The sequence below is a fragment of the Vollenhovia emeryi genome, unplaced genomic scaffold, assembly GCF_000949405.1.
Source record: "Vollenhovia emeryi isolate VEMERY1.0 unplaced genomic scaffold, V.emery_V1.0 DF939141.1, whole genome shotgun sequence".
Taxonomy (NCBI): Eukaryota; Metazoa; Arthropoda; class Insecta; order Hymenoptera; family Formicidae; genus Vollenhovia; species Vollenhovia emeryi.
In genome coordinates, this window is record NW_011967225.1 from 555432 (window position 1) to 580255 (window position 24824).

A 24824-nucleotide genomic window follows, 5' to 3' on the forward strand; every position below is an offset into this window, starting at 1 on the left:
AATGCTAAATGTACGGGGCGTGTCCTAAAACTTGCGTCAAATTTCCTGATTAGTCTCAAGTTAAAATTCTCGAAAAAAATTTTTTTCTGTGTTCACGGAACTGAGGTATTGATAATAGCCGAAGTAAACAAGTAAGTAAGTCGCGCGTGAAGCAACTTTTAAAGAGAATAATTCTCGATCACCGAAAAAGTCCACAACATAATTACTCTAAGTGAATTGAGCCGCTATTGTACAGCACGAGTGAGCGTTCAATTGCATCACAAATTTACATTTTCCAACAGTCATTACCGGCGAACGGTTTTTCCTTGTAAATGGCTCTATTGGTGCGTTTAATTAAATATCAAGGCAAGTTGCGTAATCGCATTTCCATTGGAACTACGAGTTGTAAAGCCAATAATACATTTAAAAGCTAACGCACGCGCGCGTAACGCTTCGCAGGGCACCGGAAATATCTCCGCTGGAATTTTAGCGTACTTGGTCGTCGTGCTCTAGTCGAAAACTTTACAAGATCGTGACGGCCGAAAAAAAATGTTTATGGCAAACAACGTATTGAAAAAAAAAACCGCCCTGAAATCTTCGACCCAACGCCGACTGATCGATCGGTCGGCGACGCAACAGCAAGCGTGCAAGAAGCCTAAACTAGCATTCGACGAGGATTGCCCCGGATCGCAAACGTGGAACTTTCGAGGGAGTCGATAAATCGCGGAAGAGATAAACCGTAGTGCTACAGGAAATTAAGGTCTCGCTCGGTCCGGCAACCCCCGGAGTCTGCCACCTAGACTAAGCTCCTGGGCTCGTTCCGCCTTTCACCCACCCTTGTCCGACTCGAAGCGGCCTTGATTAAGTGCCCGTTGTCGAAGAATGATCATATCCCTCGTGTTTTCCGCCTCAAAATGGACACCGTAGAGCCATATTGTGTACATTTTCATATAACCTATGGTTGAACCGTTTCCCTTAAGAGCGGATGGCGTAAATATAGTATTAAAAATCCTTCTAAGATCAATATACTACGTTGATGTTTACCAGAATTTTAACGAAATTCATTACCGTCTGAAATCATAGCTGTATAATTTTGATAATATGTGAGTCACTCAGAGACAGAAAAGCTAAAAATGTTTAATACATAAAATTAAAAACAATTGTTTCTTTCGTTCAATTAACGAGAAGTGTGTAAAATGTGCGTTCTTTATTAGATTTTTAAAAAAAGTTGATAGAAAATGATCTTAATGTAAGTCTTAATATTTTCTCACTTGGTGCAAAGAAGCTTATTTAATCCTTCTGATTTTTTATTTTTGGACAATTTAAAAATCTAGCTTTCTCGCTGAAATAAAACTGCAAAATTTTACAAACAGAGTCGCGCAAATAAATTACAGAAGTGTACGTCTATTACATGACTTCCACTATTTGTATCCATCACAATCCAAAACTTACATATATTAGGTACCTACTCGTTGTACTCATCGGAAATCATGAGACGAAGGGTCTAAGAGTTTAACGATCGATTTCAACACCCGAGTGATAAAAAGACACGATAAAGCTAACATCTCTTCGAAAATCAACTGTGTTAAAAACGATGCTTGGTAACGACCGAACCACGCGACAGTATTATATTTTTATTATGACAAATGTCGGGCTTTAATCATAGAACACGTAAAAAATACTTTCTTAGTACGCAACTAACTGCTCTTAACATAACAGTTAAAAACGTATTACAACTATTAATCTGCAAAATTTATATATGTATATATTCCATAATATATTTTATAAGAAGCAATTCCAAATAATATTGTTTCGAAATGACAATAAATACGAAAAAGTTAGCGCAGGTATACTTTGCACAAAGTTTCTCAATTGTCATCTTATAACTTCTTGACGCATTGAACGGTTCATTGGACAAACTACTTTATCCTTTTATCACCTCCCTTTCGATCAAGACCTTTATTATTATTGCTCAGTATTTGAAAATAGAAAATAATATATCTTTAATAAGAATGTAGAATTTTAATTAAAATGCTAAAAGAACTTAAAAAAATATTTAAAACAATATTTTTTTTAATTTTTGAGCAAGCAACTTTTCTTTATGTATTCTTGTTATATACTTGTGTTTTACATATTAGGAATTTCATACTAATGTCAAAATTTTGATGATTCGCGAAAAAAATATATATGCATAGATGCAAATCTCTTTCCAATAATTAATCCAATATTAATGTAATTATGAGAACTTGGAGGTATTCTTACATTATCAGTTACTCATAATATATGATGACGGTGGAAAACAACGTCTGCTATATCACTATTTTATGCAAAATACGTACGTAAGCTCAAATTAGACTTACATATTTTATCGCAGAGCGAAATATGACGAGCAAGAATCCAATAAGCCGAATACCGCAAAGAGACTCGGTTCCAAATTATTGGAGTGCCACGGAAACGCGAACATGGGAATTCATGTATAGAGAAGCGTACACTAACACCGCGTTCGGGGAAGTTTCAAATATGAAATTTGCTCTACATACGACGAAAATTCGCATTATCGTGCTTGACCTTTTCTTACCCATGTTAACTTTTAGTCCCATTATTCAGAGGGAAGGAATATTCATCAGTTGAACGAGAAACTAAAATACAATGTAAGATAAATTAATATCAATTACTTCACTGCTATAGAATCGGAAGAGAAACTTAATCAAGAAAACGGAGTATTATTATGCATATAAAGTTTGTGCAGTTTCAAATAGATAAATAGTACATTTGAAATGCAACCTTCATTTAATATTACATGTTGGATTATAACATTTCAGTTGAGAAGATATCGTCTTCGATCAGGTTAAATCTTGACAACCTACTAATAATATTTCTGTAAATTTTTTCTCAACTTGGCAAACACCTCGATAATCGATTTAACGTTAAATAAGCCATTCGTTAAATCACCGTACAGAATTTATTGCGAAAAATATCATCTCGGCAGTTTGTCAAATTAGAAAACAATATACAAAATTTATGCAGAAATATTATTGTTATCCAGTCAAAATCAATTCTGCCAGATCGGAGGTATCTTCTCTATTTAATTGTGAGATTCATATCCATCTAATTTCACTTGTCAGTATAACATTTCAAATTTTTCCTCGCCTTATTTCTCCTCTACAAACATTTATGTTCCCAACAAATTGCGCAATTTTCTTAGGATAATATGTAGTACTAAACGATCCATGCAATCAAATAGATCCCCAGCTCAAAATAGATATCCCTAAATTCACGTCGGATATCCCAGATAAATTACACGCGATACATCACCTATAAGTATTGTACAAATGTTTCATCATTGACTAACATCACTGACTTGACTAAGATAACTGTTGTTTGCACGCAACAAACTCCAAGCCTCGGTAGCTACGTTGATCTACGTGATCAGCGTTTTATGCGTAAATATTAATATCCTAGGGATTCACCGAAGAATATCCTTTTGATTCGTATATAACAGGCAGTAAGTATGCGTAAAATAAAAAGTGGTCTATCGTCATGAGCCAAAATAGAATTTCATTGGCAACTTGATTCCTGCTCAAGCCTCGTTACCTCGAGGCCTCTCGGCGCTTTATGCAAACAGCACAATACTTGTCAGTGCGACAGCGTAGCCGGAAATAGAAGCCCGGAGATAGCTATTATGGCGTTGGACTGCCTGGAGTCTGACTGTTGACTCGGCAAATAGGAAAAGCGCACTGGAACCTATGCAATGTTTGCTGAGACGTTGGTAAAAATTATCTGGACGATAGGCGGAGGTAGTACGTGTTACCGGACAATATTTGCAAGTGTCGTAATTAACCATTAACCGACTAATTGTTCACTTCCTCTCTTTCTATCGTGATACGAATAAATCTGTCGAAATTAAGCTAAATATAATACAATTAAATATTTAATTACATAATAAATTCCGGCATAAAAATATTTTATAATTATAATATAAATGTAGCCTCGGTTTCTTCTAACACAGAAGAAGCAGGTTATGCGAACTCAAAAATATTTCACCTTTACAAAGTGAAATATAAAGAAAAATTGTAATGCCACGTTGACACGCGCAGAAAAATAAAAACTAAACATGATAGTTCGGGGTCACAAAAGTTCAAAGAGAATAAATTCTTGAAAAACAGTTAGAAAAGACCGCGCCACAAGCTCAGCATAAGTAAAAAGGCCTGAGAATTTTACGACAACCTGCACGATTATACGCGTTTATGTCCTGCCACGCTTTAACAAAAAGAACAGTTTTAACACAGATGATTAACTAAAATAATAAAAAGTAAAACTAAGGCAATGGGTAGAAAGAATAGATATGCTTCGTTAAACAATATTATATCGTAACGAACAAGGTATATTCAAATTTAAAAGCCTGCAGAATAGAAGGAAGACGAATGGCGGTACGAATCAAAAGGATATTCTTCGGTGAATCCCAGGATATTAACATTTACGCATAAAACGCTGATCACGTAGATCAACGTAGCTACCGCGCTTACTCAAACCGAATTAAACTTACTGCGTCGGCCAAGTGCGCCCTTAAATTAAATTTCCATCCTATAGAGGACGATAAATTTCCGCTCTGCCAAATCATGAAGGGGGCATCCGGTGTGGACATAAAAGTGGGATTTGACTTAATTTATTTTACTATATTTCCTAGATTGTACGCCCAAGCTATGCCCGTGACAAAAGAATAGCACCAGGTACGGGGAGTGAATGAGGATCAGCACGGCGTGAAGGGAGAGAAACCGGCGGAGTAATTCGATAAAATTGACCGAGTTATACGCCTGCATGAACATCGACCCTCTCCCTCCGTCTACTGTCCACCGTCGTCACACAAATCTAATTCCTATCCCTGATAACCGAACTCGTGCCACCAATTGCAGAATATTCAGCCGGAATTACATTTCTTTCGAAATTTGCCGTCGCGTCGTAACCAGATCGCGATCGAAGGAGAATGCGGACCAGAAGTCGAGGCCGAGATCCCATCAAGCATGCTGACGCGATAAGAAGTTATTGCTGAGGCAGCATCAACAATAGGTAAGCCCTCAAGACTCCATCTGCAATTCCGGCGATGACTCTCTTCGATCTCGATGAAGCTATTACTGTGCATCCCGCACATCTTTCGCTCACGTAAAAAGTTTATTAGAGTTTATGCTCGGAAATATTGCCGACGATAAAAGACTATACGAACAATTTTTTCTATGTGAATTAATGAAAGAAACGACAAACGATGAAATGATAATTAAATCACACGGTAAGAAAGTTGAAAACAATATGCGCGGACTTCAAAGGCGGATGTTCAAAGATGTTATACAGGCGAGATTCAGTAACTTATATAATTAGTATGCACTTGGCGAAATCGGCGAGGCGCGAAGGCGTGATGAGAGAAGACTTTTATTACAGCAAATTTCTGACAAAACGGAAGAGTAGAAGTAAAATTGCCCGAAAGGACAATATTCTTAAAAGCCACAGAAACGTTGGTTGTTCGCAAAGTTAAAATGTCACGCACGAAGCACCGTCCAATTACTGTATGACAGTTTGACATCTATCTAGAAAAAAAGAAAAATATCCCCCCTATTTTCGTATTCTCACTACTTCGCCACGGATTTATATGTAATTTATGAGGAGCCGTGTTCCAGAGAGAACGGAACGAAGTGTGGTAACAAAGTTTGTTGCCGCTTTATAAAGGCCGCTGCGCATAAACGAAAACGAAATAGGAGCGTGAATAAAGCCAACTTTTAGTATTAATTTTTACGGAAACTCAATGACATTCTTTTCTATAATGTTTTCTGCTATTTCAAATGGCTTCCTCGTCCGCAAGCGAACAAATTCTACGTAATATCGCACACATTTATCGATTACAGCACTGACATATCAATGTTAAGACGGAACGTGTACGATATATTATGAGAGATATCGACCAGATACATCGCTCTACTCTGAATACTAATTGTGGAAAGCGGATCCAATTTAGCCGACACCTTGATAACTAAGTTAAGACTCCTCGCCCGTGAGGGACACGCTACAATACTGACATGCACACGGAATAGAATATCGCAATATGCTCGTGAGCTTAACGCAATCCACAATAGCGTTTTAATTTTACGTTTACAAAGGAAACGCTTTTCCATCAGAGATAACAGGTATGTTCCTTTTGGCCGCATTCTTTCTCCTTCGTTCCTTCTACAAAGCACGCGCGTGTATCTGTTTTCCTGAATTTAAATAGACGGACAGTCTGAAAAAGCGTAGGTAAAGGGAAAAGGATCTAATATCGTGCTCGTTAAAGTTCAACAGTGACGCGATATAATTAAATGTACGAATATGATGCAGCTGGATATGTGTATTTTATATCGATTTGGCAATGCGTTATGGCATCCTGTCCCATTTTCGTGTCTAATAAAAGCAGTTTCAACGATATGCAAGCCGAAACCGGACTGCGTTTCAATATATGTACCAAAAAAATACATAAAATTCCCCTTCTGACCGTCAGCCAGACGAATTTTTGAAAAATATATACGATCTACCACGTACAAAATCGTTTAGCATATTTTTCGTCGACATTCGCTCGGAGACGTGCTACCTTACTATCAGAATCCAGGAACGCGGCGTTACGTTGCCATATTCTCGTCAGTCTCTCGCCGCGTTCGCGTAATTTATGCGCTTTAATTAGCCGAGATGCCCGAGGACAGGCAAGCTCTTGCCGTTATCGTAGCTCCGCCATTTTCGGCGACGCGAGAAAATGACGGAAATTCACATTGCGACCTTCACTCGCGTTCTGCTCGGAGAAAGATATCTTATAGAACGGGCCACGCATTTAAATTGCAAGGGAAAAGAATCAAAATGAATCGAGCCCGAGCGAAGAATAAATCGCGAAACGTTCGAGGACCCTTCAGTGGCAACTTTTCCATCCCCTCGTAGCAACACCGGAGTAATCAAATCGATATCTTCCAATCGGATTCCGAAGATAACCGACCGTTAATTATTATCTGCTATTGGAGCTTCTTCCCCGGAGGCATAATAGTATCAGTTTATCGCATTGTTAACTTTTTCGATACACGTTCCATGTGTAAAAGACAAATATAAAAAAGCAAATTGTTTCCTCAACATAAAACTTTGCTTGCAGACTACCATGATTTGCAGCTCTTCGACTTGCAACGTCAAGTTGCTGTAAAGATACCAGAATCTCAGAGACAAAAACTAATCTTACACAATTGAAGATCATATAAAAATGGCTGTAGCCTTTCATTATAATAAATATTTTCAGATTAAATTGCGCAAGTGCAGAATAACATTAATCTATATGTCACAAGATAATTATATGTTTAAATCTCTATTGTTAGAGAATCCAAATAAAGTAGCAGGCTATACGGTATATACTGGATGTCGAATATATTTCGTTTCTTTGCGTGTACTTTTCGGCTACTATTGTCCCGGCAGTTTCACGCACGCGTATAAGTGAGCGAGCTTACCTGAAGCACTGATTTATCGAGTCCCGCGACGAGGGCGGAAGCTGAGGTAGAGGGTGAAGGTGAAGACGAAGCCGAGGAGACGGAAGCGGAGGGGCTGCTAGTCGCTACGGGGGTCGACGGTGACGAGGGGGCGGGAGAGGGTGACAGCCCCCGAGAGCCCCCTGCAGCTGCACCCGCCGCCCCCGGTGCTGCGGTGCCTACACTCCTTTCCACTTCTGTAACAGGGAAACAAAACCATATCTCCATTAGAGCGTGGCGTCGTGTCGTAAAAGTCGGCAGGCCGTATCTCCTGCGGCCGCCTGCCGACGTGACGAAAATTGATGCGCTCTCGGTGCATTGAGAAGCAAAGCGAATATTCAGACGTCCGTTTTAGCGGCGCTTCCGCGCCGCCCCATACATACATCGAATTATCGATCATTCGAGCTTATCGGCGATAACGATTGTCACGAGTCACGCACGATTGAAAAGCTGCACACGGCTACACGACAGATCAGAGATCTCTCACTTGCTGCATTTCCAATTGCATTTACAGCTAACACTTTGTCGAAAACACCATATGCATCTCAGATAACGAATGTTCCGGTATTATTCTCAAAATTTTCGTTATTTATCATTTCTAACCGATGCCCTATTTTACGAGAGAAAGAATAAACGGTTTTGTGAATATACTGAGGCTCGCCATACATGTATAGAGGAAAGTCCTCTGTTATGAGATAGAATTCTAATGTAAAATAATAGCAGGTTTTCAACACTTAAATTCAATCACAAATCTTTTTCGCAACGATTACACTATCTAACAATGAATTTTCCACTAAACAGATTTCGCTCCAGGGGCAATAAATTTGTGGTGGAACCAATAGACGATGCCTATTAATTTAGCAGAAACCCCGTTATCTCATATTAGGATCCTATCTCGTAATAGAGACTTTTCTCTATATATATTACATTTTTATATATAAAGTATTGAATCAAGAAAATATTTGTCGATTCAACTATATGCTGCGGTCACGGGCTGTCAAACAAATATTAGTTAATTCACATAAACATTTATTAATTAAAACAAATATATATTTTAATAAATTATGTATGTTCAATTGAAAACATACATATGTTCACTGAAAAAAATTTCTGGTTGAATATGGACGAATCAGATAATTCCTTTAGGATTTACCAGAATTCCTTTAGGATTTACCAGAATTTCTGTAGGATTACAGGAATTCTGGTAAATCCTAAAGGAATTCTGGTAAATCCTAAAGGAATTATCTTTCGTCCATATTCAACCAGAAATTTTTTTCAGTGTTCGAATTAAAGAAATACTGCCAACTAAACATATTTAGTAATATCGACAATTTTTTTCCTCGGTGTACAAATGCATCTAACTTTTGTTACATGTGAGAAAAAGTGTAACAATAAAGAACGGTATACCAATAATTCAATAACGTAGCCGCTAAAGAAGAGATTTCTCTTTGCATACGACGTTCCTTACGTTTTTCGTGAAAACTAGTAATTTTCCGGTCGATCCACTGTCGTTGTGTTCTTTCTCACGTGCGGTGACACAATAAAACGAGAAAGGATAATTCGCTGGGACGGGGGAGGGGGAAGAAAGATAGAAAGAAAGAACCGGAGCAAAATGGTTTCGAGGCACGTACCGAAGGATGCACGGTCAATTCATTGAATAGGGAAGTAACTTTCATAGTTTATAAGTTTACCCGCTTCACATCCTACCGGATCGAGTTGGAGCGAGATCATGGCGGATCCCAGGTGAACTCTACGCAGGGTCGTCGTCGAAGACGAGCTTAATGCCCGTCTCTAATGTAATTGAAAACTTTCGTAAACGCTTTTTCTACCCCTCGATTTGTAATCCTCCTCTACCAGCGTTTAAGCGCTACTTAAAAACGCGTTGCGCCAATCAGTAATGAAACCCTGTTTCTGTTCTTCTATGTATGTTATAAATTCCACTAGTTTCACATTAAAAAAAACTATAAATAAATTAAATAGTTTGCAATTATTTGAAATAATACTTTGTATCAAATTGTTGCACCCGCTACAATAATGTAATCACAATTAAAGATGTTTATTACATCAATTTGCAATAATTAATATTAATTGAATTCATTAAAATTTCTGCGGTTATCTGAAATTACAATATTAAAATTGAAAATATACTTTATACTGTCGTGATATGTTTTAAGATAAATGAACGTTGATCGTGTGATTATACTTGTGCTCGGTAAAGTGTGCTTGTAAAATACATCAAATACACTTGAATTAATCAGTAATTGGTCATATAATATACCCCTATTGTAGCACGTTCATACAGCACACGTGTTTATCATTTAGCAAACTAAAGAGGAAACTTTGATAATTTTACTCGGTGTTATTAAGCGGGAACATTGTCATGCGAAAGAGATAAAGCTAATTCGATCAGCGCATGGTAAAAATTAAATATTATTCTCTCTGTGGATGCAATAATTCAAAAGAAAAATTGAATTGTAAATCATATAATCACCGAAAATGTCAGCTAAACGAGGAATTACTAGTAATATTTGTACTTCACCTAGCATTAACATTTGAACATTAATATTTTCACAATAAATCGTAAACGGATCGTAACTCGGGGATTGCCTGCAAAGATCATAACTTATGCACGAAACCGTCGGTCCAGTTTTACAGAAGCTATTATATTTTTACTCCCGCACTTTTCCACCCCGGTTAGCACCGACGAGCATTATCTTAACAACTGGTCCTGTCCCCGTTTTATTGCTGAATTTCGCTGCACCATCTAAAACCGAGGCAAAGAGGAAAAAAAGTAGGGAAACACTGGGGGAGATGAAGGGAAAGCAGGGAGAAGCAAACGATGGAGCGACGAGCAGACAGCGTTCGGTACGAGAGGAGGCAGTTTACCCGTGTAATTACTCACAAACCGCGAGACTTCCGCCCAATGAAGAAATATTTCTCTGCCTCCAGCGATATTTCTCAACGCGCTCGGTGAACTTGGAGAACGAGCTGTATATGCATGCGTCGAGCACTTTGTCGCCGGGATCGCGGAAAATCAGGGGGGCAAACGACCCCGGCTAATTCAAAGGGGTCGCAGTTATGCAAACGTACTGCGAAACATTTGCCGTGAAATCTCAAGGATACCGTCCGCCTTCGGAGAACTAAAATTTCTACACGTTCCATCTCGTCCACTCGCGCAAATTGTGTGCATACAATTTGCAAAGTTGAGAACCGTACAAATCTCCACAGAAGCAGCCGAACTTCCACGGAGGAGATAGCACCAATTTAAAGACTGCCCTAGGTAATTTTGCGTCCGACAAATGGAACTAATAAAATTCGTGTTGCTCAAACGTAAAGTAAGTGTAAAATATTCAAATCGTTGATAAAATGTAGAATAAAAGTAGATGGAACGTAGAACAATAAAATCTGTCAAATCTTACACGTATTGGCATTGCTTAAAGTAACTTTAGCTTTACTCTTTTGTATATTTTATATATATGTAATTAAAACAAAATTTTATATTAGTATTACATGATTTAAAAAAATTTTTTACATTGCTATATATAATTTTTTAAAAATTATTATTCTGTTAGACAATTGCTCTCGAACAATTTCAAGGCGTTACTGTCACTGCGCAAAAAAAATGAAACAATTTAAATAACAAGCGCTCGAATAAATACAGTTGCGAGGGAGAATAATATATCAAAGGTGGGAAATTTACTGTACATGTCGCATTAGCATACTAAATAATCGCACGCCATATGGTGAATATATGAGTGCGCATATGTAAGCCTGAATTTCGCGAGAGAAGAGAAGGAACTTAATATAGATAAGACACACAGACCTCGGTGCATAAACCACAGAGCGTTCGTAAAGTTCTGTCATAAGTCGTCGCAACTTCTAAGCCCTATACACGCCGGAGTAACATAGTCTCCATGGCGGTCGGATGAGTTACGATACACGCTAAATACATAATAAGCATGACGGCGCATACCCGGTCTCGCTTGCTTCTGTCCTATCAGATTATGGTAAGCAGGAGCGAAATCCGACTAGTCGAGAGAATTGATCTACGCGAACTTCATGCAAACTTCCTCGCAGGTGCTATCGAAAGATACAAATGATGATACATGCTGATTCTGCACAAAACGCGCGCACTTTTTCCTCTTCTCTCAAACTTTCACATGTCAGATAGCCATCTCGCGGCCCGTGCAAAATATGATAAATGAATTTGTGCTCGGACATAACATTGCTTTTATACATTTTATAATCCTAACTTGTTCGTAAATATTTTTTTTTTTGCGCACATCATACGTCGACTCAAGCTTTGACGTAAGAATGAAATATGACGATATTGTCTTATTTTTATAAGCTGTCAAAATACAGAATCAAATAGTTTGTACAATGAAGATACCAGCACCAGAAACGTACGATTTTATAGATTGTCTTTAAAGAGTAGAATATTTTTTCTCTATCCTATATTTTCAAAGTTCAAAAGACGGATCGTTTATTCTCTTATTAATTTAGAGAGGGTAACGCAAATGATGCTTCCTGATGCCGCACGGCGTCAAGGAAAATGGTCCTTGAAGAGGACATTCATAACATTTGTCGCTGCAGCAGCTGCTAGGAGCGAGTTATTACTCCCGTAACAACGGCAACGGGGGTGGACCATTTTCGGTGCCGCGCGACGAGTATGAATCACATGGTTACCGATTTTCCAATATTCCCAACGCATATCAAAAGTAAGGAAGCATCTGTGCCGATCGGCCATGGCAATTAATGCAATTCAGACATAACAAAATTATCAGACATAACAAAGTCGTTAATTTTTGCATTCAGAAGCAACGTGCGTTGCAATTAACAAGAACGAATATACGGAACATGTGTGCGCGAAAATTCGAAAGGAGCAACAATATCGTCAGAAGCTCATTAAAAATGAAATGTTTAATGAAGTGTACGAGATAATAAACGATGTGCGCGCGGGGACGCGAGAATCAGACGATAAATCTTTGGGCGTGACAGTGATGTCTTATCGAAAAAAGCTTTATACGCGATCCGACAAGATGAAAAACTATTTCTTCTCGATTATGAAGTTAGCAACATATCGATTGAGTAGATCGCTACAAATCTCGTAGCAAGTTTATTCAACTTTCACCAGAATGGAAGTGCAATTTTGCTCTGGTCAATGTGGTTAAGCCAGATCTGAATAGCTTAACGAGATTTATGAAGTTCTTTCATTACTTTTTCAGAATGGGGTTAGAGAAGTAATCGGATTCTAGATTAAAGGCTCGCCCATTGACTCCGCTTCCATTCATTTCAACTTATTCCACTAAATCTCTTAGTTGCCTGGCCAGAGTTATTCTTATCCCTAATCACCGGCCTCTGCGGTATAATCTTCATAATCTTAATCCCAGTCTTTCTCGTGCTCCGTTTTATACGTAATCCTATTTACCTATTTAGAACGGCACGGGTATAACTCGTAATAAACACGAACATTATCCCCGCAAAGATGTGTAATTCTGCGTGCACAATTTTGGGAAATATTGCCTGCTTATCAGGAAATTAATCCGCAGTCTCGAGAAAAGATGTACAGTAATTTTTTTTATCTTATCGAAAACTGATCCAAACTCTTGCAGCCGCGACAAATCGCGAGTGTGATAGGAGCAGTCTCTTACGTATTTATGACGTCAACGACGAAACGAAAGAGTAACGGCGCCACGCCAACATTTTCGCAGTGGTGTAAAATCTCGCGGTGCTCGCAAGTACACGATTTATACAGTACAAAGTAGAGGAAAGACGAGCCAGCTCAGACCGTCGCCGTTGAAGTAGAAATCCCTTGTTAGCAGGCTGCTACTACGAGGCGAGACGAGGCAAACGCCGCCGCGGGATGACCCGCCGTGAAAAATAGGACGAATTTACAGCGGGAAGCATCAATTCTCTCCGTGGCAGCAGTTTTATTCCGGCGAGGCCGCGCGGGGAAGGAAGGAAAGCACACGGATACTTGGATCTCTCCTCCCGGTGCTCCGGAGGTGAAAAATAGGAAAGGCGCGTTACGAACACGGCTTAAGCGTCCGTCTGTCCGCCTGTCTGCCAGGGATAAGTGATGTGACAGTACAACGGAGATGCGAAGGGAAAAGCGGAAGAGGGCGGCCGTATAGCAGCAACACGGGGAAGAAGCGAGGATGGGCCGTGAATGAGAGTGATGGATTGCACGCCGCCATCCACTGACACTCTTCCACCAAAGGGCAGGTCGCCCATTGTACCGCGGAAACCGGAACCCACAACTTGTGCCGTCTACATTTCCGGTCGGCTGAACGACGATCCGATCTGAACGGCAGCAACGAATCCGTGTCTTTCCTATTGAAGGGTCTTCGACCGGGCATTACTGACAATGTACGATTTGCGTGGGTTTGCGATTTGCGCCGTCCCTGTCTAGACTACTATTCTTTACTCTCCAGATTATTCACGTCCACGTAAATTAAGAATCATTTAATTAAGATTTATTATCACCAAGACAAATCGCATGACAGCCATCAAAATGTGACCAAGATCATTTGACGACGTTATTCTTTCTCCGATATTTTTCACTAGTTTATGATATTGCAAATTAATTTGTAAAATTATAACAATAGTTTAAAAAACGTTTTGTATGCAGGCTATCAATACATATAATTTTTCTCACTAATGTGTGAAAAAAATTCAAAATAAAAAATTGGGCAGCTAATAATAAAAAAATTTTGCTTTAAAACTAGGCACGTTTTATCACTAATTGGTAGAACAAGCACATTATTTTACTTTGTTGAAAATAGTCAAATTATTTAAGCAATATCTTTTTTGTAATAATAAAAAGAAGACTTACGACATAAGGTACGAATTAATTTTCTCTCTACATGAATAAGTACAGCGAAATTTATGTGAAATTTATTCGCGGCAGCTCAAATAAACTCACGGTATCGGCAAGTAAATTCCACGAGTGGGAGAAAAAGCGCTGTAATCTTTACGCGTAGCCAAGAAATAGAAACGCAGAAATAAATATTCGCCGGTTGCACAAGAGTCACAAGTGCCGTGGGGCTGTTAATACTTGGCAGTACTTTTAACCGGTAAAAATAAACGGCGGGCTTAGGGAAAAGCGGAAGAAAAAAGCTTAAAGAAACGAAAGAGAAATAAAGAGATCCCGCTGCAAACATTGTTGAATTGTACGCCGTCTTGCCAATTAGCTTGTAGCGACTCGGGACGCAATTAAACGTGAAAGACAGCAAAAGATAGGATAAAATAGCAAGAGGCCAGGAACATCTCGATATCCGTTGGAACGACATTTATGTTTCAACGGAATGTAAATATATCTTAGCGTTTCTATTTACATGTATACGTAACAACTATGTATGCATGTAGTAATATACATTCGAATTTTGAACCTATCGGAAGTCAAATCACGGAAAAATTTTATTAACATCGTACAAGGAACTTCTCGAACTATTCTTGCTTTTAGTTAATATATTATTAAAAATTTTGTTTCTATTAAGTATATTTTAAAATTACAATGACACAAAATTTTTAATAATATATGAACTAAAAGTGAGTTTAAAAGTAACACAGAAATCTTCAGGAAAACCCCTTGGAGAAACTGCTGTTGGAGCGAGCATACGAGATAAATGATAAAAATATTCCTGCGTGTACAGACCGAGAAATTATTAATATCATCGGACTTAATCGAACGAGTGAAAAAATGTAGATCGTGCAGTATAGCTGTATCGACGATCTAACTTGAATTGTGTGAACGCAACAAGAATAAGTCAAAACTTGAATATATGCAAGCACGTTGTTACATTATTGCGTTATTACAAAATACATAAATTCTGATTTATTCGTTTATCCCTATTAGTATTGCGAAGAGAATATTGCGCGCCCGTTGAATAATTAAAACAGGTACGGGCATCTGGCTAAAAAATTATTATACGGATCCCACGTGGAAATTGGTCGGCAAAATCGAAATAAATGTACACATTAATGGACACCGCGGATTATCGTGACAGCGGTACAAATGCGACATAACAATAAGTCGATAACTTCTGCACGAATGACGCATCAAGATCGGAATTAAAAGACGAACAGAGATAAAATGCAGACTCCTTTTCTGCGTACCGTAAAAGAAACTAAAATTATTTTCGTTAAACTGAGACTTTCAATATAATAAAAATAACTTTGACATAACAATTTTCATAGCTTCGGTTAGATTTGGATGATGCAACGATTATGTGAGCTTAGCCGAATCGCTGTAAATAAATAAGTAACGTTGTCGAAATTTCTGACAAGCTATTTTTCGTGAAAACGCAATCGCATTCTTTTCAATTGAGTTAAATGAAGTCGCGTGACTACCACTGAACTTGATATCAAGCTATGTTGTATTGTTAAACACAGCAATGGATTCACGACAATCGTGGACGCGAGGGATATAACAGTTAATATAATAACTACAATAATTTAATCGAATATATGGACGAGGCCTGTTTCCGGCTTCAATAAAGGTCGTTAAGTATTCCAGAGATGGTAGAAAAAGGGAAGTACTGATGCCGCCCCCCCCCCTCTCTCTCTCTCTCTCTCTCTCTCTCTCTCTCTCTCTCTCTCTCTCTCTCTCTGTGAAACCATCACGGCAAAGGACGAATTAATCTGGCTTCGCGTAGAGGGACCTTTTCTGCCCCACGTTTTCGATGTAATTGAATCTCTCGTCTTTGCCAAGGCAATTGTACCACACCCCTCTTCCCGACAATCTAGAGCTGCTCTCTTACCGCGAGAAATTAATCTTCCTTTCTGCGGAAACGATTCCATGATCGGTGAGAAAAAAAACAAAAGTAATTGGGGGTCTATAATTCGGCCCTGAACCGAGCACGAACACGAGTTTTCTCGGGTCGGTGTCGATTAAAGATGAATTCATCAAACGGTGTTTGTCGAACAATTAAGGTCAATTTTACGATCAACGTGCATCCACAGTCGAAAACAAATCACGACCCTTACTGTTTGAATGAGCGATCAACTGTACTGTTATTTGACAAAAATGCATAATTGATTTCTCTGAAAATACTAATTAAGCAAGCTATAAAACTCGTTCTCATTTGCATGTTATCGAATATAACAAGATAATGATACTTTCCATGAATAATGCATGTATTAATTTTGTCGTACATATCGACATTGATATCCAAACACAGTTAAATTTTCAATAAAGAAGAAAACCGATAGATGTAAACAAATGTAGCAACAAGATTATCAGGATTTCATCTTTCATCTATTCATCAAATTATTAAAGTTATTCTAAAATTTATTTAAATAATGTAACATAAATTTCTTCCTCAAGAAATATGCGTTTCTGTATAAACGGAAAAAAGTACGTCACGCACTTATATCGGTAAAGTAATCAATCATATTTTCTGTCATTATGCGATCCGCTAGAAAATATTTATTACATATAACAAAGAGACTGCGCGAGTAGCAACACGAAATAATGCCGGATAAAGTGGAGAGCAACATCCAAATTCCATTAAAGCTTATCATATTAGGATAATAGGATTGCTCTTATTACAGCCTCCTCGAACAAGGATTTCTGTTTATCAGCTCAAGACACTCCTTCCTCATTCTTCCAGCTGTATTCTCTACCCGCAGAGAAGATCGAAGATGATGACGAAAAGAGAGAGAAAGAGAGAGAGGGAGGGCAAGGGAACGAAGGAAAAAAACGGGGGAGAGAAAGAGAGAGAAGGTGGCGAGGTGGACAGAGATAGAGAAAAATTACTTTCGTGGCGAAACGTGACGGCAATACTAGAACGAAGATTGCAAAATGCGGACCACGCTTAAATATTAGACGCCATGTAAACGAAAGTTTATCGACAGCTGGGCGCTTCGCTTACGGCACCGGCAACCTGGGTACTTTCCTTGAGACAAATTACGGGGCCGTGATTGAACATTACTATCCTCAAAATTGGCCAGACTTCATTACAATATTCGAGAGTTATATATATATATATATATATGTACGTGTTAACTCCCCAGGTAGAAATTTTGTCTGGAAACAATCAGGGCCCCATATATTTTTTGTAAAATATTTCTGGGATCCAGGTGGAAAATCTAGCTAGGGTCTATGTAAAGTTCGGGACGCCTAAATCGAACAGGTTCTATCGCTGAATCCAGATTGGTCCAAGATTACGCCCGGAATTTGTTTAGAAAAATTATCTGGAATCTAGCTGGGGCCTATAATTTTCCTAGATATTTACTTAGTTTGTACCATAATTATTTTTATGATCCAGTCTAGTCCAGGCTTCAATCTAAAACTTGTCCCTAAAATATTCCCTGGAATTCCACCCGAGCAGAAATTTTAGTAGGGTTCTGATAGTGTCCTAATAAAGATGCCTTAATGCCTGGTCAGGCACTCATCAGGCAGCCATGACAGGGTCCTGACCGTAAATGTAACGTCGAGATTTATCCATGATCCAGACAACTCGCTCTCGCATCATATCGGCTCGCCTTTTATACTAATACGGGACGATTTTTACTTACGAGGAAGACTAACGCGCGGTCGCCACGTCGCGGCAGTATGTGGTACTAGTGCTATCTATTCAGGAGGGAATCAGGGAAAAATCTGTCAGTGGCAATCTAGGACCCATGTAGATTTTTCCGACTATTTTTCTCTCGGTAAAATCAAGGTAAATTTCTAGGGTGTATTCTGGACCTAAACGGATATTTTTAATTGGATTTTTCTATCCAGGCCCTGTACTTAATCTCGGCAAATTGAGGCAGATTTCTACCTGGGTCAAAACTGAATAATTATCATATAATTACAATTTGAATTGAAGCGTCTAATTTGCAAATATAATTTGGAATATTCGCGAGACATCCGTAATCGTTCACAAGCAATCCTTGACACTGTAGAAAGCACTGTACATAAGAAACTTCATCGTGAAGTATAGTTGCTTTAAATAATTTGCCGCTCAAAAATATTTTCTTCCTCTTTGTTCAAAAAGAATATAAATCATGTGCTTAAAGAAGTGGTCCGCAGCCGCGAAGATTCTCTTGTAAAGAAGATTACGTTGCCAAGGACTTTCCTCCATTTTTCGCCGCGACGAACCAAATTAACATATTCATAAGATATTTATCAAAGATTCTCTTTGACGCCCGTTACTTAAATATGTCGCTGGGGCACAACAGAGAGTTTTTTCTTTATTTCATCCTATAAAAATTCAGTGTCCCGTCACCGGCGCTTTTAAAGGAATAAAGATACAAAGCCTATAAGTATCACTGTCTGTATAAATATCGCTATAAAATGCGGCCGAGAAAGCAAGCGGACAAAGTTTTTCGCGCGAAAACGATGATTATGTTCAAATCTATTTTCTCATATATGTGATATATAACAAACACGTTCCCAATATTTTCCTCTTCGCAAATAAATTTTTTATCGGGCCGTGACCCTTGTTACGTTTCAGCACGTGCGCTGGATGTGTTATAACTTCGATGGCAGGCACTCTCGTTGCGCCAACAATCTCTCAAGCAAGCGATCATCTTAAATAATTACGTATGACTACGTACACGAGTGCTTTGTTGCACTAGCACGAGACACTCTTGATGTCATATGCATAATTCAGGGATGCGTGTGTCGTTGATACAACGCACGATAGTTATGCATATATTTCACAGGGGTGCTGCACCGCATGTTTGTCATGAGAGAAAGAGAGAGAGGGGGGAGAGGGGGGGAGAGGGGGGGAGAGAGAGAGAGAGAGAGAGAGAGAGAGAGAGAGAGAGAGAGAGAGAGAGAGAGAGAGAGAGAGAGAGAAACCTTCATTCTAATGCATTCCATTGATTTCTTTGTCGTAGGCAATTGGCAAGAATACACAACACATACATTTCCTCGACACCACATCACAAAGCTGGCATGTCGCAATTGACAAAGGGATCGTCGAAATGTCATTTGCATTAATAATACTCCGACTCCACATCTGTGTTAGTCATAATTCTGTATTGATATATTGTATGTTCAAATGTCGAACATTGTAGAAGCAATACCGGTTGTCCAACAAACAAAAAGAAAAATAGAAATATAATTGACATACTGACATACTTGCAGAAGATAAGAAACACGTTAATTAATCTTATTTTATTGAAAATAATGTAATTATTATAAATAGCAAGTAACAGCTCATCATTTTAGTATTACTTTTATTTCCCTCCCGCGCGCTCAAGTTTCTCCGCGCGGCTGAGTTAAAAGATACGTTTCGATTTACTGCGAAATATTTAGCCGTGTATCAAGTCCTGCTCTTTCGCTCGCGTCTGCGTCCTTACTTTGGTCGGCTGATCTTACTTCCCGGCAATCGTCTTATCCCGAACGTACCGCATCTTTGCCACATCCGTCGATGTCGGCGTCGTCGCGACGTAGTCGTAAACTTCAGACACGAACGAGATCATCGAAGCCCCTTGCCCGAACGGGATTCCTTCGGTAAAAGCCCCGGCTCCCAACAAGCACGCGAATTACGAAGTTTACGACGCCGACGTTTATTCGCGAACGAAGCTGTCGTTGCTACAACAGCACTTCCATTAGCTCCTTCAAAGACGGATTAAAGACTGGCGTACACACAAAAATCCGCGTGTCAAATTCATTTGATTATTTATTTAGAGTGGTCGTTAATACGAAAAAGAACCGTCAAATTCAACACGTAGAGAAAAGTCCTCTATTATGAGATAGACTTCTGTAATAATATGAGATACCAGATTTTCAACATCAAAATTTAATCACGAACTTTTATTCACAACGATTACACAATCTAACAGTGAATTTTCCACTAAATAGATTTCACTCCAAGAGCAATAAGTTCAGGATGGAACCTAGATAATGCCTGTTAATTTAGCAGAAACTCCGCTATCTCATATTAGGAGCTTATTTCATAATAGGGGACTCTCATCTATGTTTTATTGCAACGCACTGCGATTCTTGTATGTCGATTAAAATAAAAACCAAGTATTAAGAAGCTGTATACACAGAGTTATACCGTTTGTGTGTTTTAAAACAAATATATAAAATATTTTGTCAGCATTAATACCGCTCTACAATTAACAAGTTTCTATTTTCTGCGATAATAATAACGATAGTAAAGCTTGAGTTGTATCAAGTTGGATTCAAATTAAAGAACTAATTGCGAATAAACACAAATGAATCAGTACTTGCAACACTGTTCACAGTTGTACAAACAAGTTGTTTATTTGCGTTTATTTACTTGATCTGAATCTTGGTCTGGCTTCGGAGTTAAATAAGGCAATCAGAATTAAAAATCCCGACGGATAATTAATTACTTTATCAACAATATTAATAAAACCTTACATAAATGAAATACTAAAAAGATCATATACCGCACTACAGTTCGAATAAATAACGTGATAAATCTCGATTTAATTTGCTATTTATTGAATTAGAAAAATGATGTGCATATACGTGTGCTGAAAATGTCAATATGAGCTAAGTAATTAAATGGAAATTAATATTATATTTTCTCAAAGACAGCTTATGTTGTCTTAATAATTAAAATATTGTGTAAATATCTTTCGAACTTCTAGGTATAATTTAATTCTCCTCCTATGATTCCTAAACAATATTTTTGATTCACGCGATGTGTTTCTGCCGAAGTAATAACTGAAGCCGTAGCACAAAACCGTTCGAAAACCCTAAGTCGATATGTTCTTAAAAGTGATGAGATATAGCGTGTCGGTGTTTAGCAAATGTATGAAGAAAACTTATCCCAGTACTCGTACATAATTAACGGAACCACTGTGTACTCTTCTTAGGTAAAGAATTTTCTCCACCCTCCACCCTTTACTCTCTGACTTTCCACGATATACATTACGTATCCAAAGATGCATACGGTGGCTTCATTGTTATTATCGCATGTGCTTCGTTTGGAATACCGCGTGTTATTACTGACTGAACGCTCTAAAAATTCCTTCCGCGATCAATATGAATTTTTCCGCTATGAACGATGTTATTCATCATGAATAATGAATACTCTAGCAACCAACAGCTAGGATTATCTTTATTGGAATTATCTATCTAGATAAATATCTAATTTAAATATCTAATTAGTGGAAAACGACTTGTGAATTGTAAAATTCTCGTGTACACAAAATATATTTAAATAAGATGAAAAATCAATTGACAGCGATACTGATTTAATTGTAAAAATTAACGAATTAATTCTTATAACATTTTTATTAATAGTTATTTATTTATAACTATTTATAACTATTTATTTGCAAATAATAAATCAATGCTAATTGACGTATACAATACACAATTCGAACATTAATGATTTCGATTCAAACATTAATGATATTGAAAGAATGTCAAAAGATTTTACATTATGCCAAGATTGAAAGTTGTTATCGCGATACAGTTAACTTCTTCTTTTATCGTGACATCTCTACTAGTTTCGTAAATCTCACGATATATCTCGTTCGTCTATCTTATTTTCAACCTTAATTAAACTGATAATCTTACAATTCATCGATCCGCATTCGCTCGTAGCTGACAACAAAAGCAGAATAAGATTGAAAACGAAGATGTAAGCATAGGCGCGCTACTCAGGTAACTTTGTATCCCAAAGGATATACCGATACACATCTTCAAATGACGCGTAGAAGTTTCGTATGGAAAACTTCAAAAAAGTCTTTCAGATGTTGGCAGTGTGTTGCTCCCAACTCACCAGATATTTTCATCGATAATAACGACGGATATCTACAAAATTATACGCGGAAAAAAATTAGTACAATACTAAATTGAAAGCAACAGTTAAAGTACAAATGCATTTGTCATTGTACAAATGTACACCGAGACAATCCACATAGAAAATTATCTAATTTATCTAGTAATATATTTTTCGCACTTGCACTCAGAGACCCATTTTGTTGAATCAAACAAAATTTAGTTGTTGACTCAACTGAATTTCCTGTTTGGATATGAGCAAACAAATCGTTCAGTTGATACAACAAAAAATTGAGTTGAAAAATTTCGTTATATCAACACACAAATCTGGTTGAGTGAACATGCGCGGAATCCTTTTACATTATTCAACTAAACGATTTACAAACACAATTATTTAGGACGTGATGAGATGGACGAATTTGTTATCTCAACCATAAAATTTTGTTCAAATAAACAACTCGTGGAAACAAACTATTTAGTTGTTACATTTGACTTCTTTTCAGCAACGTATTTTGCGTTTTATACAACCAAATTACGTGTTCAGTCAACAAAATGATTCAATCAAGTTGTTTCATTTCATTCAACAAAATGGGTCTCTCAGTGTGGAATTGTCATTCTTGACAATGCAAATTACCATAACTATGCCGTTGCAAACGTAACGCTAAATCCATATGTCTGCCCAGTGATCGTATATCGGCGTGTATGATGGCTATAATTTAAATCCGGAAGATATCAAAGAGATAAAGCCGCATTCGGGCCGACATTATCCGAGTTCGATATCAGGCGCGGGACATACAAATGCCTGGAATGACACCGCTGCTACATTCGATAGCAAAGAATTCGGTGTTACGGCATGTCGGGGTTTGGACTGGGGCAGTGTTTTTAGTTTACGAGTCTCGTTACTACTTTATCGTGTGTGTCGAGATCGATAACGTTCTCGCTATAACGATATATTTCCCGCCGGTGATCCGCGCGCGGTAGCTTCGATAAATCCTGACGTACGATGCCTTCCTTCGTACTTCGTCATTCTCCGCCGCGCCCCTTATCCCCCATACTTTTTTTTCCCAACCCTTCCCGCCGTTACGCGTCGCGGTATCCACGAGCGTGCTTGGACTTTAGATCAGATTTTTCCTTTTTTGATACGTCCCTACGTCTCGCGCAGTAAGCATTTAAACGCACTGCGATGAGATGGTAGTAGAGAAATGGAGGAAAGTATTACAGTTTCTCTTGCCTTTTTACGTCTTCGGGAGAGAAACGAATAAGGTAGGGGGGAAAAAATGTGAAGGAAATTAAAAGGAAGAGGCAAGCATCGTAAAATTTGTTTCCTTCGCAATATAAATCTCGATAATCTTTACGTGTTACCCGGGGCGCGGGTTAGTTTACCGTTGCGTTTACCTGAAACTTTCATCGAGCACACAAAGGATGAGAACGAATGAAAGTACAGAAGAGTTAGCATGGAAAAAGCATTAGCTAATTTGCGATCGTCCTTCTACCTTATCGGTAAAAGTAAAAAAAGTTGTACGAGAACCAACCAAATTGTTTGCAGACTACTAAGGAAACGAATAAAGCTTGCAGCTATATCATTTTAACTAAACGAACGAGAATGAAAAACTTCTTTAGTCTGAATTTCCTTCTATCAATGCGAGAATCGTATCGGAACTTTACAGACACTAAGATTCATAGCAAAAATGTTTCAATCAATTTGAAGTCGGTAATCCGCGACTAGTTATATTAGCGATGATCACCGCAAACTCATTACAACAGCCGTTAAAAAGAGGTTCGCGTAAGAAACTTCGAAAACTGCAGTTGCTTAATGTATCCAGCTACGGAGTGAAAATAAATTGCTGTTTCGAAGCAGCAATAACTATTCTCCGCCTTTCGGCAAGACATAAAAAAATCTATTAAGCAGCTGCGAATATTTAATAACATCGGGAAGGAACTTTCTCTCGCTGTGCGAACTACGGTAATCTTTTCTGAACTAAGGATATTATTCGTTCAAAGAGAAGTATTTCCCTAGATACAGCACATCTACGTGCAATATGTACATATTACAGTATGCACATTTAAAAGTGACAAAATTCACGTGTCCAACTATTTATTTCGAATCGCCCGACCAATTAATGCAATACAATTGTTAATTTGGCTTCCGCAGTTATCCGCGCTTATCGATTTTCGGGACTAACTCGGCGTTCCATGTAAAACTGAAATCTAACCATTTAACCGTATTATTCATTTTGACTCAACACCGATGATTTACCTTCATCCGCAATAATGCATTGTCGCCCCCACGACCTGAAACATTAACTACCCAATCCTCCGTTCACATGCGTTCTGTCTGAGTGAACCGGGGCTAAATATCGGCCAGATAGCCACAATAAAACCGTTCGCACGTTTCGCATTCCCGTGTGATTTCAAACACGTAGCAACGCGCGGCACACCCGAGATTGCACGCGGCTGTAATAAAGGCCAGGTATGCCCCCTCCCTGCCCCTCCCGCGCCGTGTATAGATATTAAACCGTGGTCGTTCATATCCGTGTGCACCCCACAGTGCACGATACGACGTTAACAAAATTCCGCGAATCCCGTTGTCACCGCAAAAAATCGAGTAGCATTGCTGGGAACAA

The 24824-nt window shown here is 38.4% G+C and overlaps 1 protein-coding gene across 14 annotated transcripts in view; it reads right to left on the bottom strand.

Moving 5' to 3' along the window:
• Positions 1-24824, bottom strand: part of LOC105566931 (dystrophin, isoforms A/C/F/G/H-like) — a 510950-nt gene that overhangs the window by 382306 nt on the left and 103820 nt on the right. For all 14 annotated transcript variants that reach the window (XM_012021369.1, XM_012021359.1, XM_012021357.1 and 11 more), the window contains one exon: positions 7479-7693. In XM_012021369.1, coding sequence (XP_011876759.1) covers positions 7479-7693 — 215 coding nt within the window. The remainder of the gene's footprint in view (positions 1-7478; positions 7694-24824) is intronic.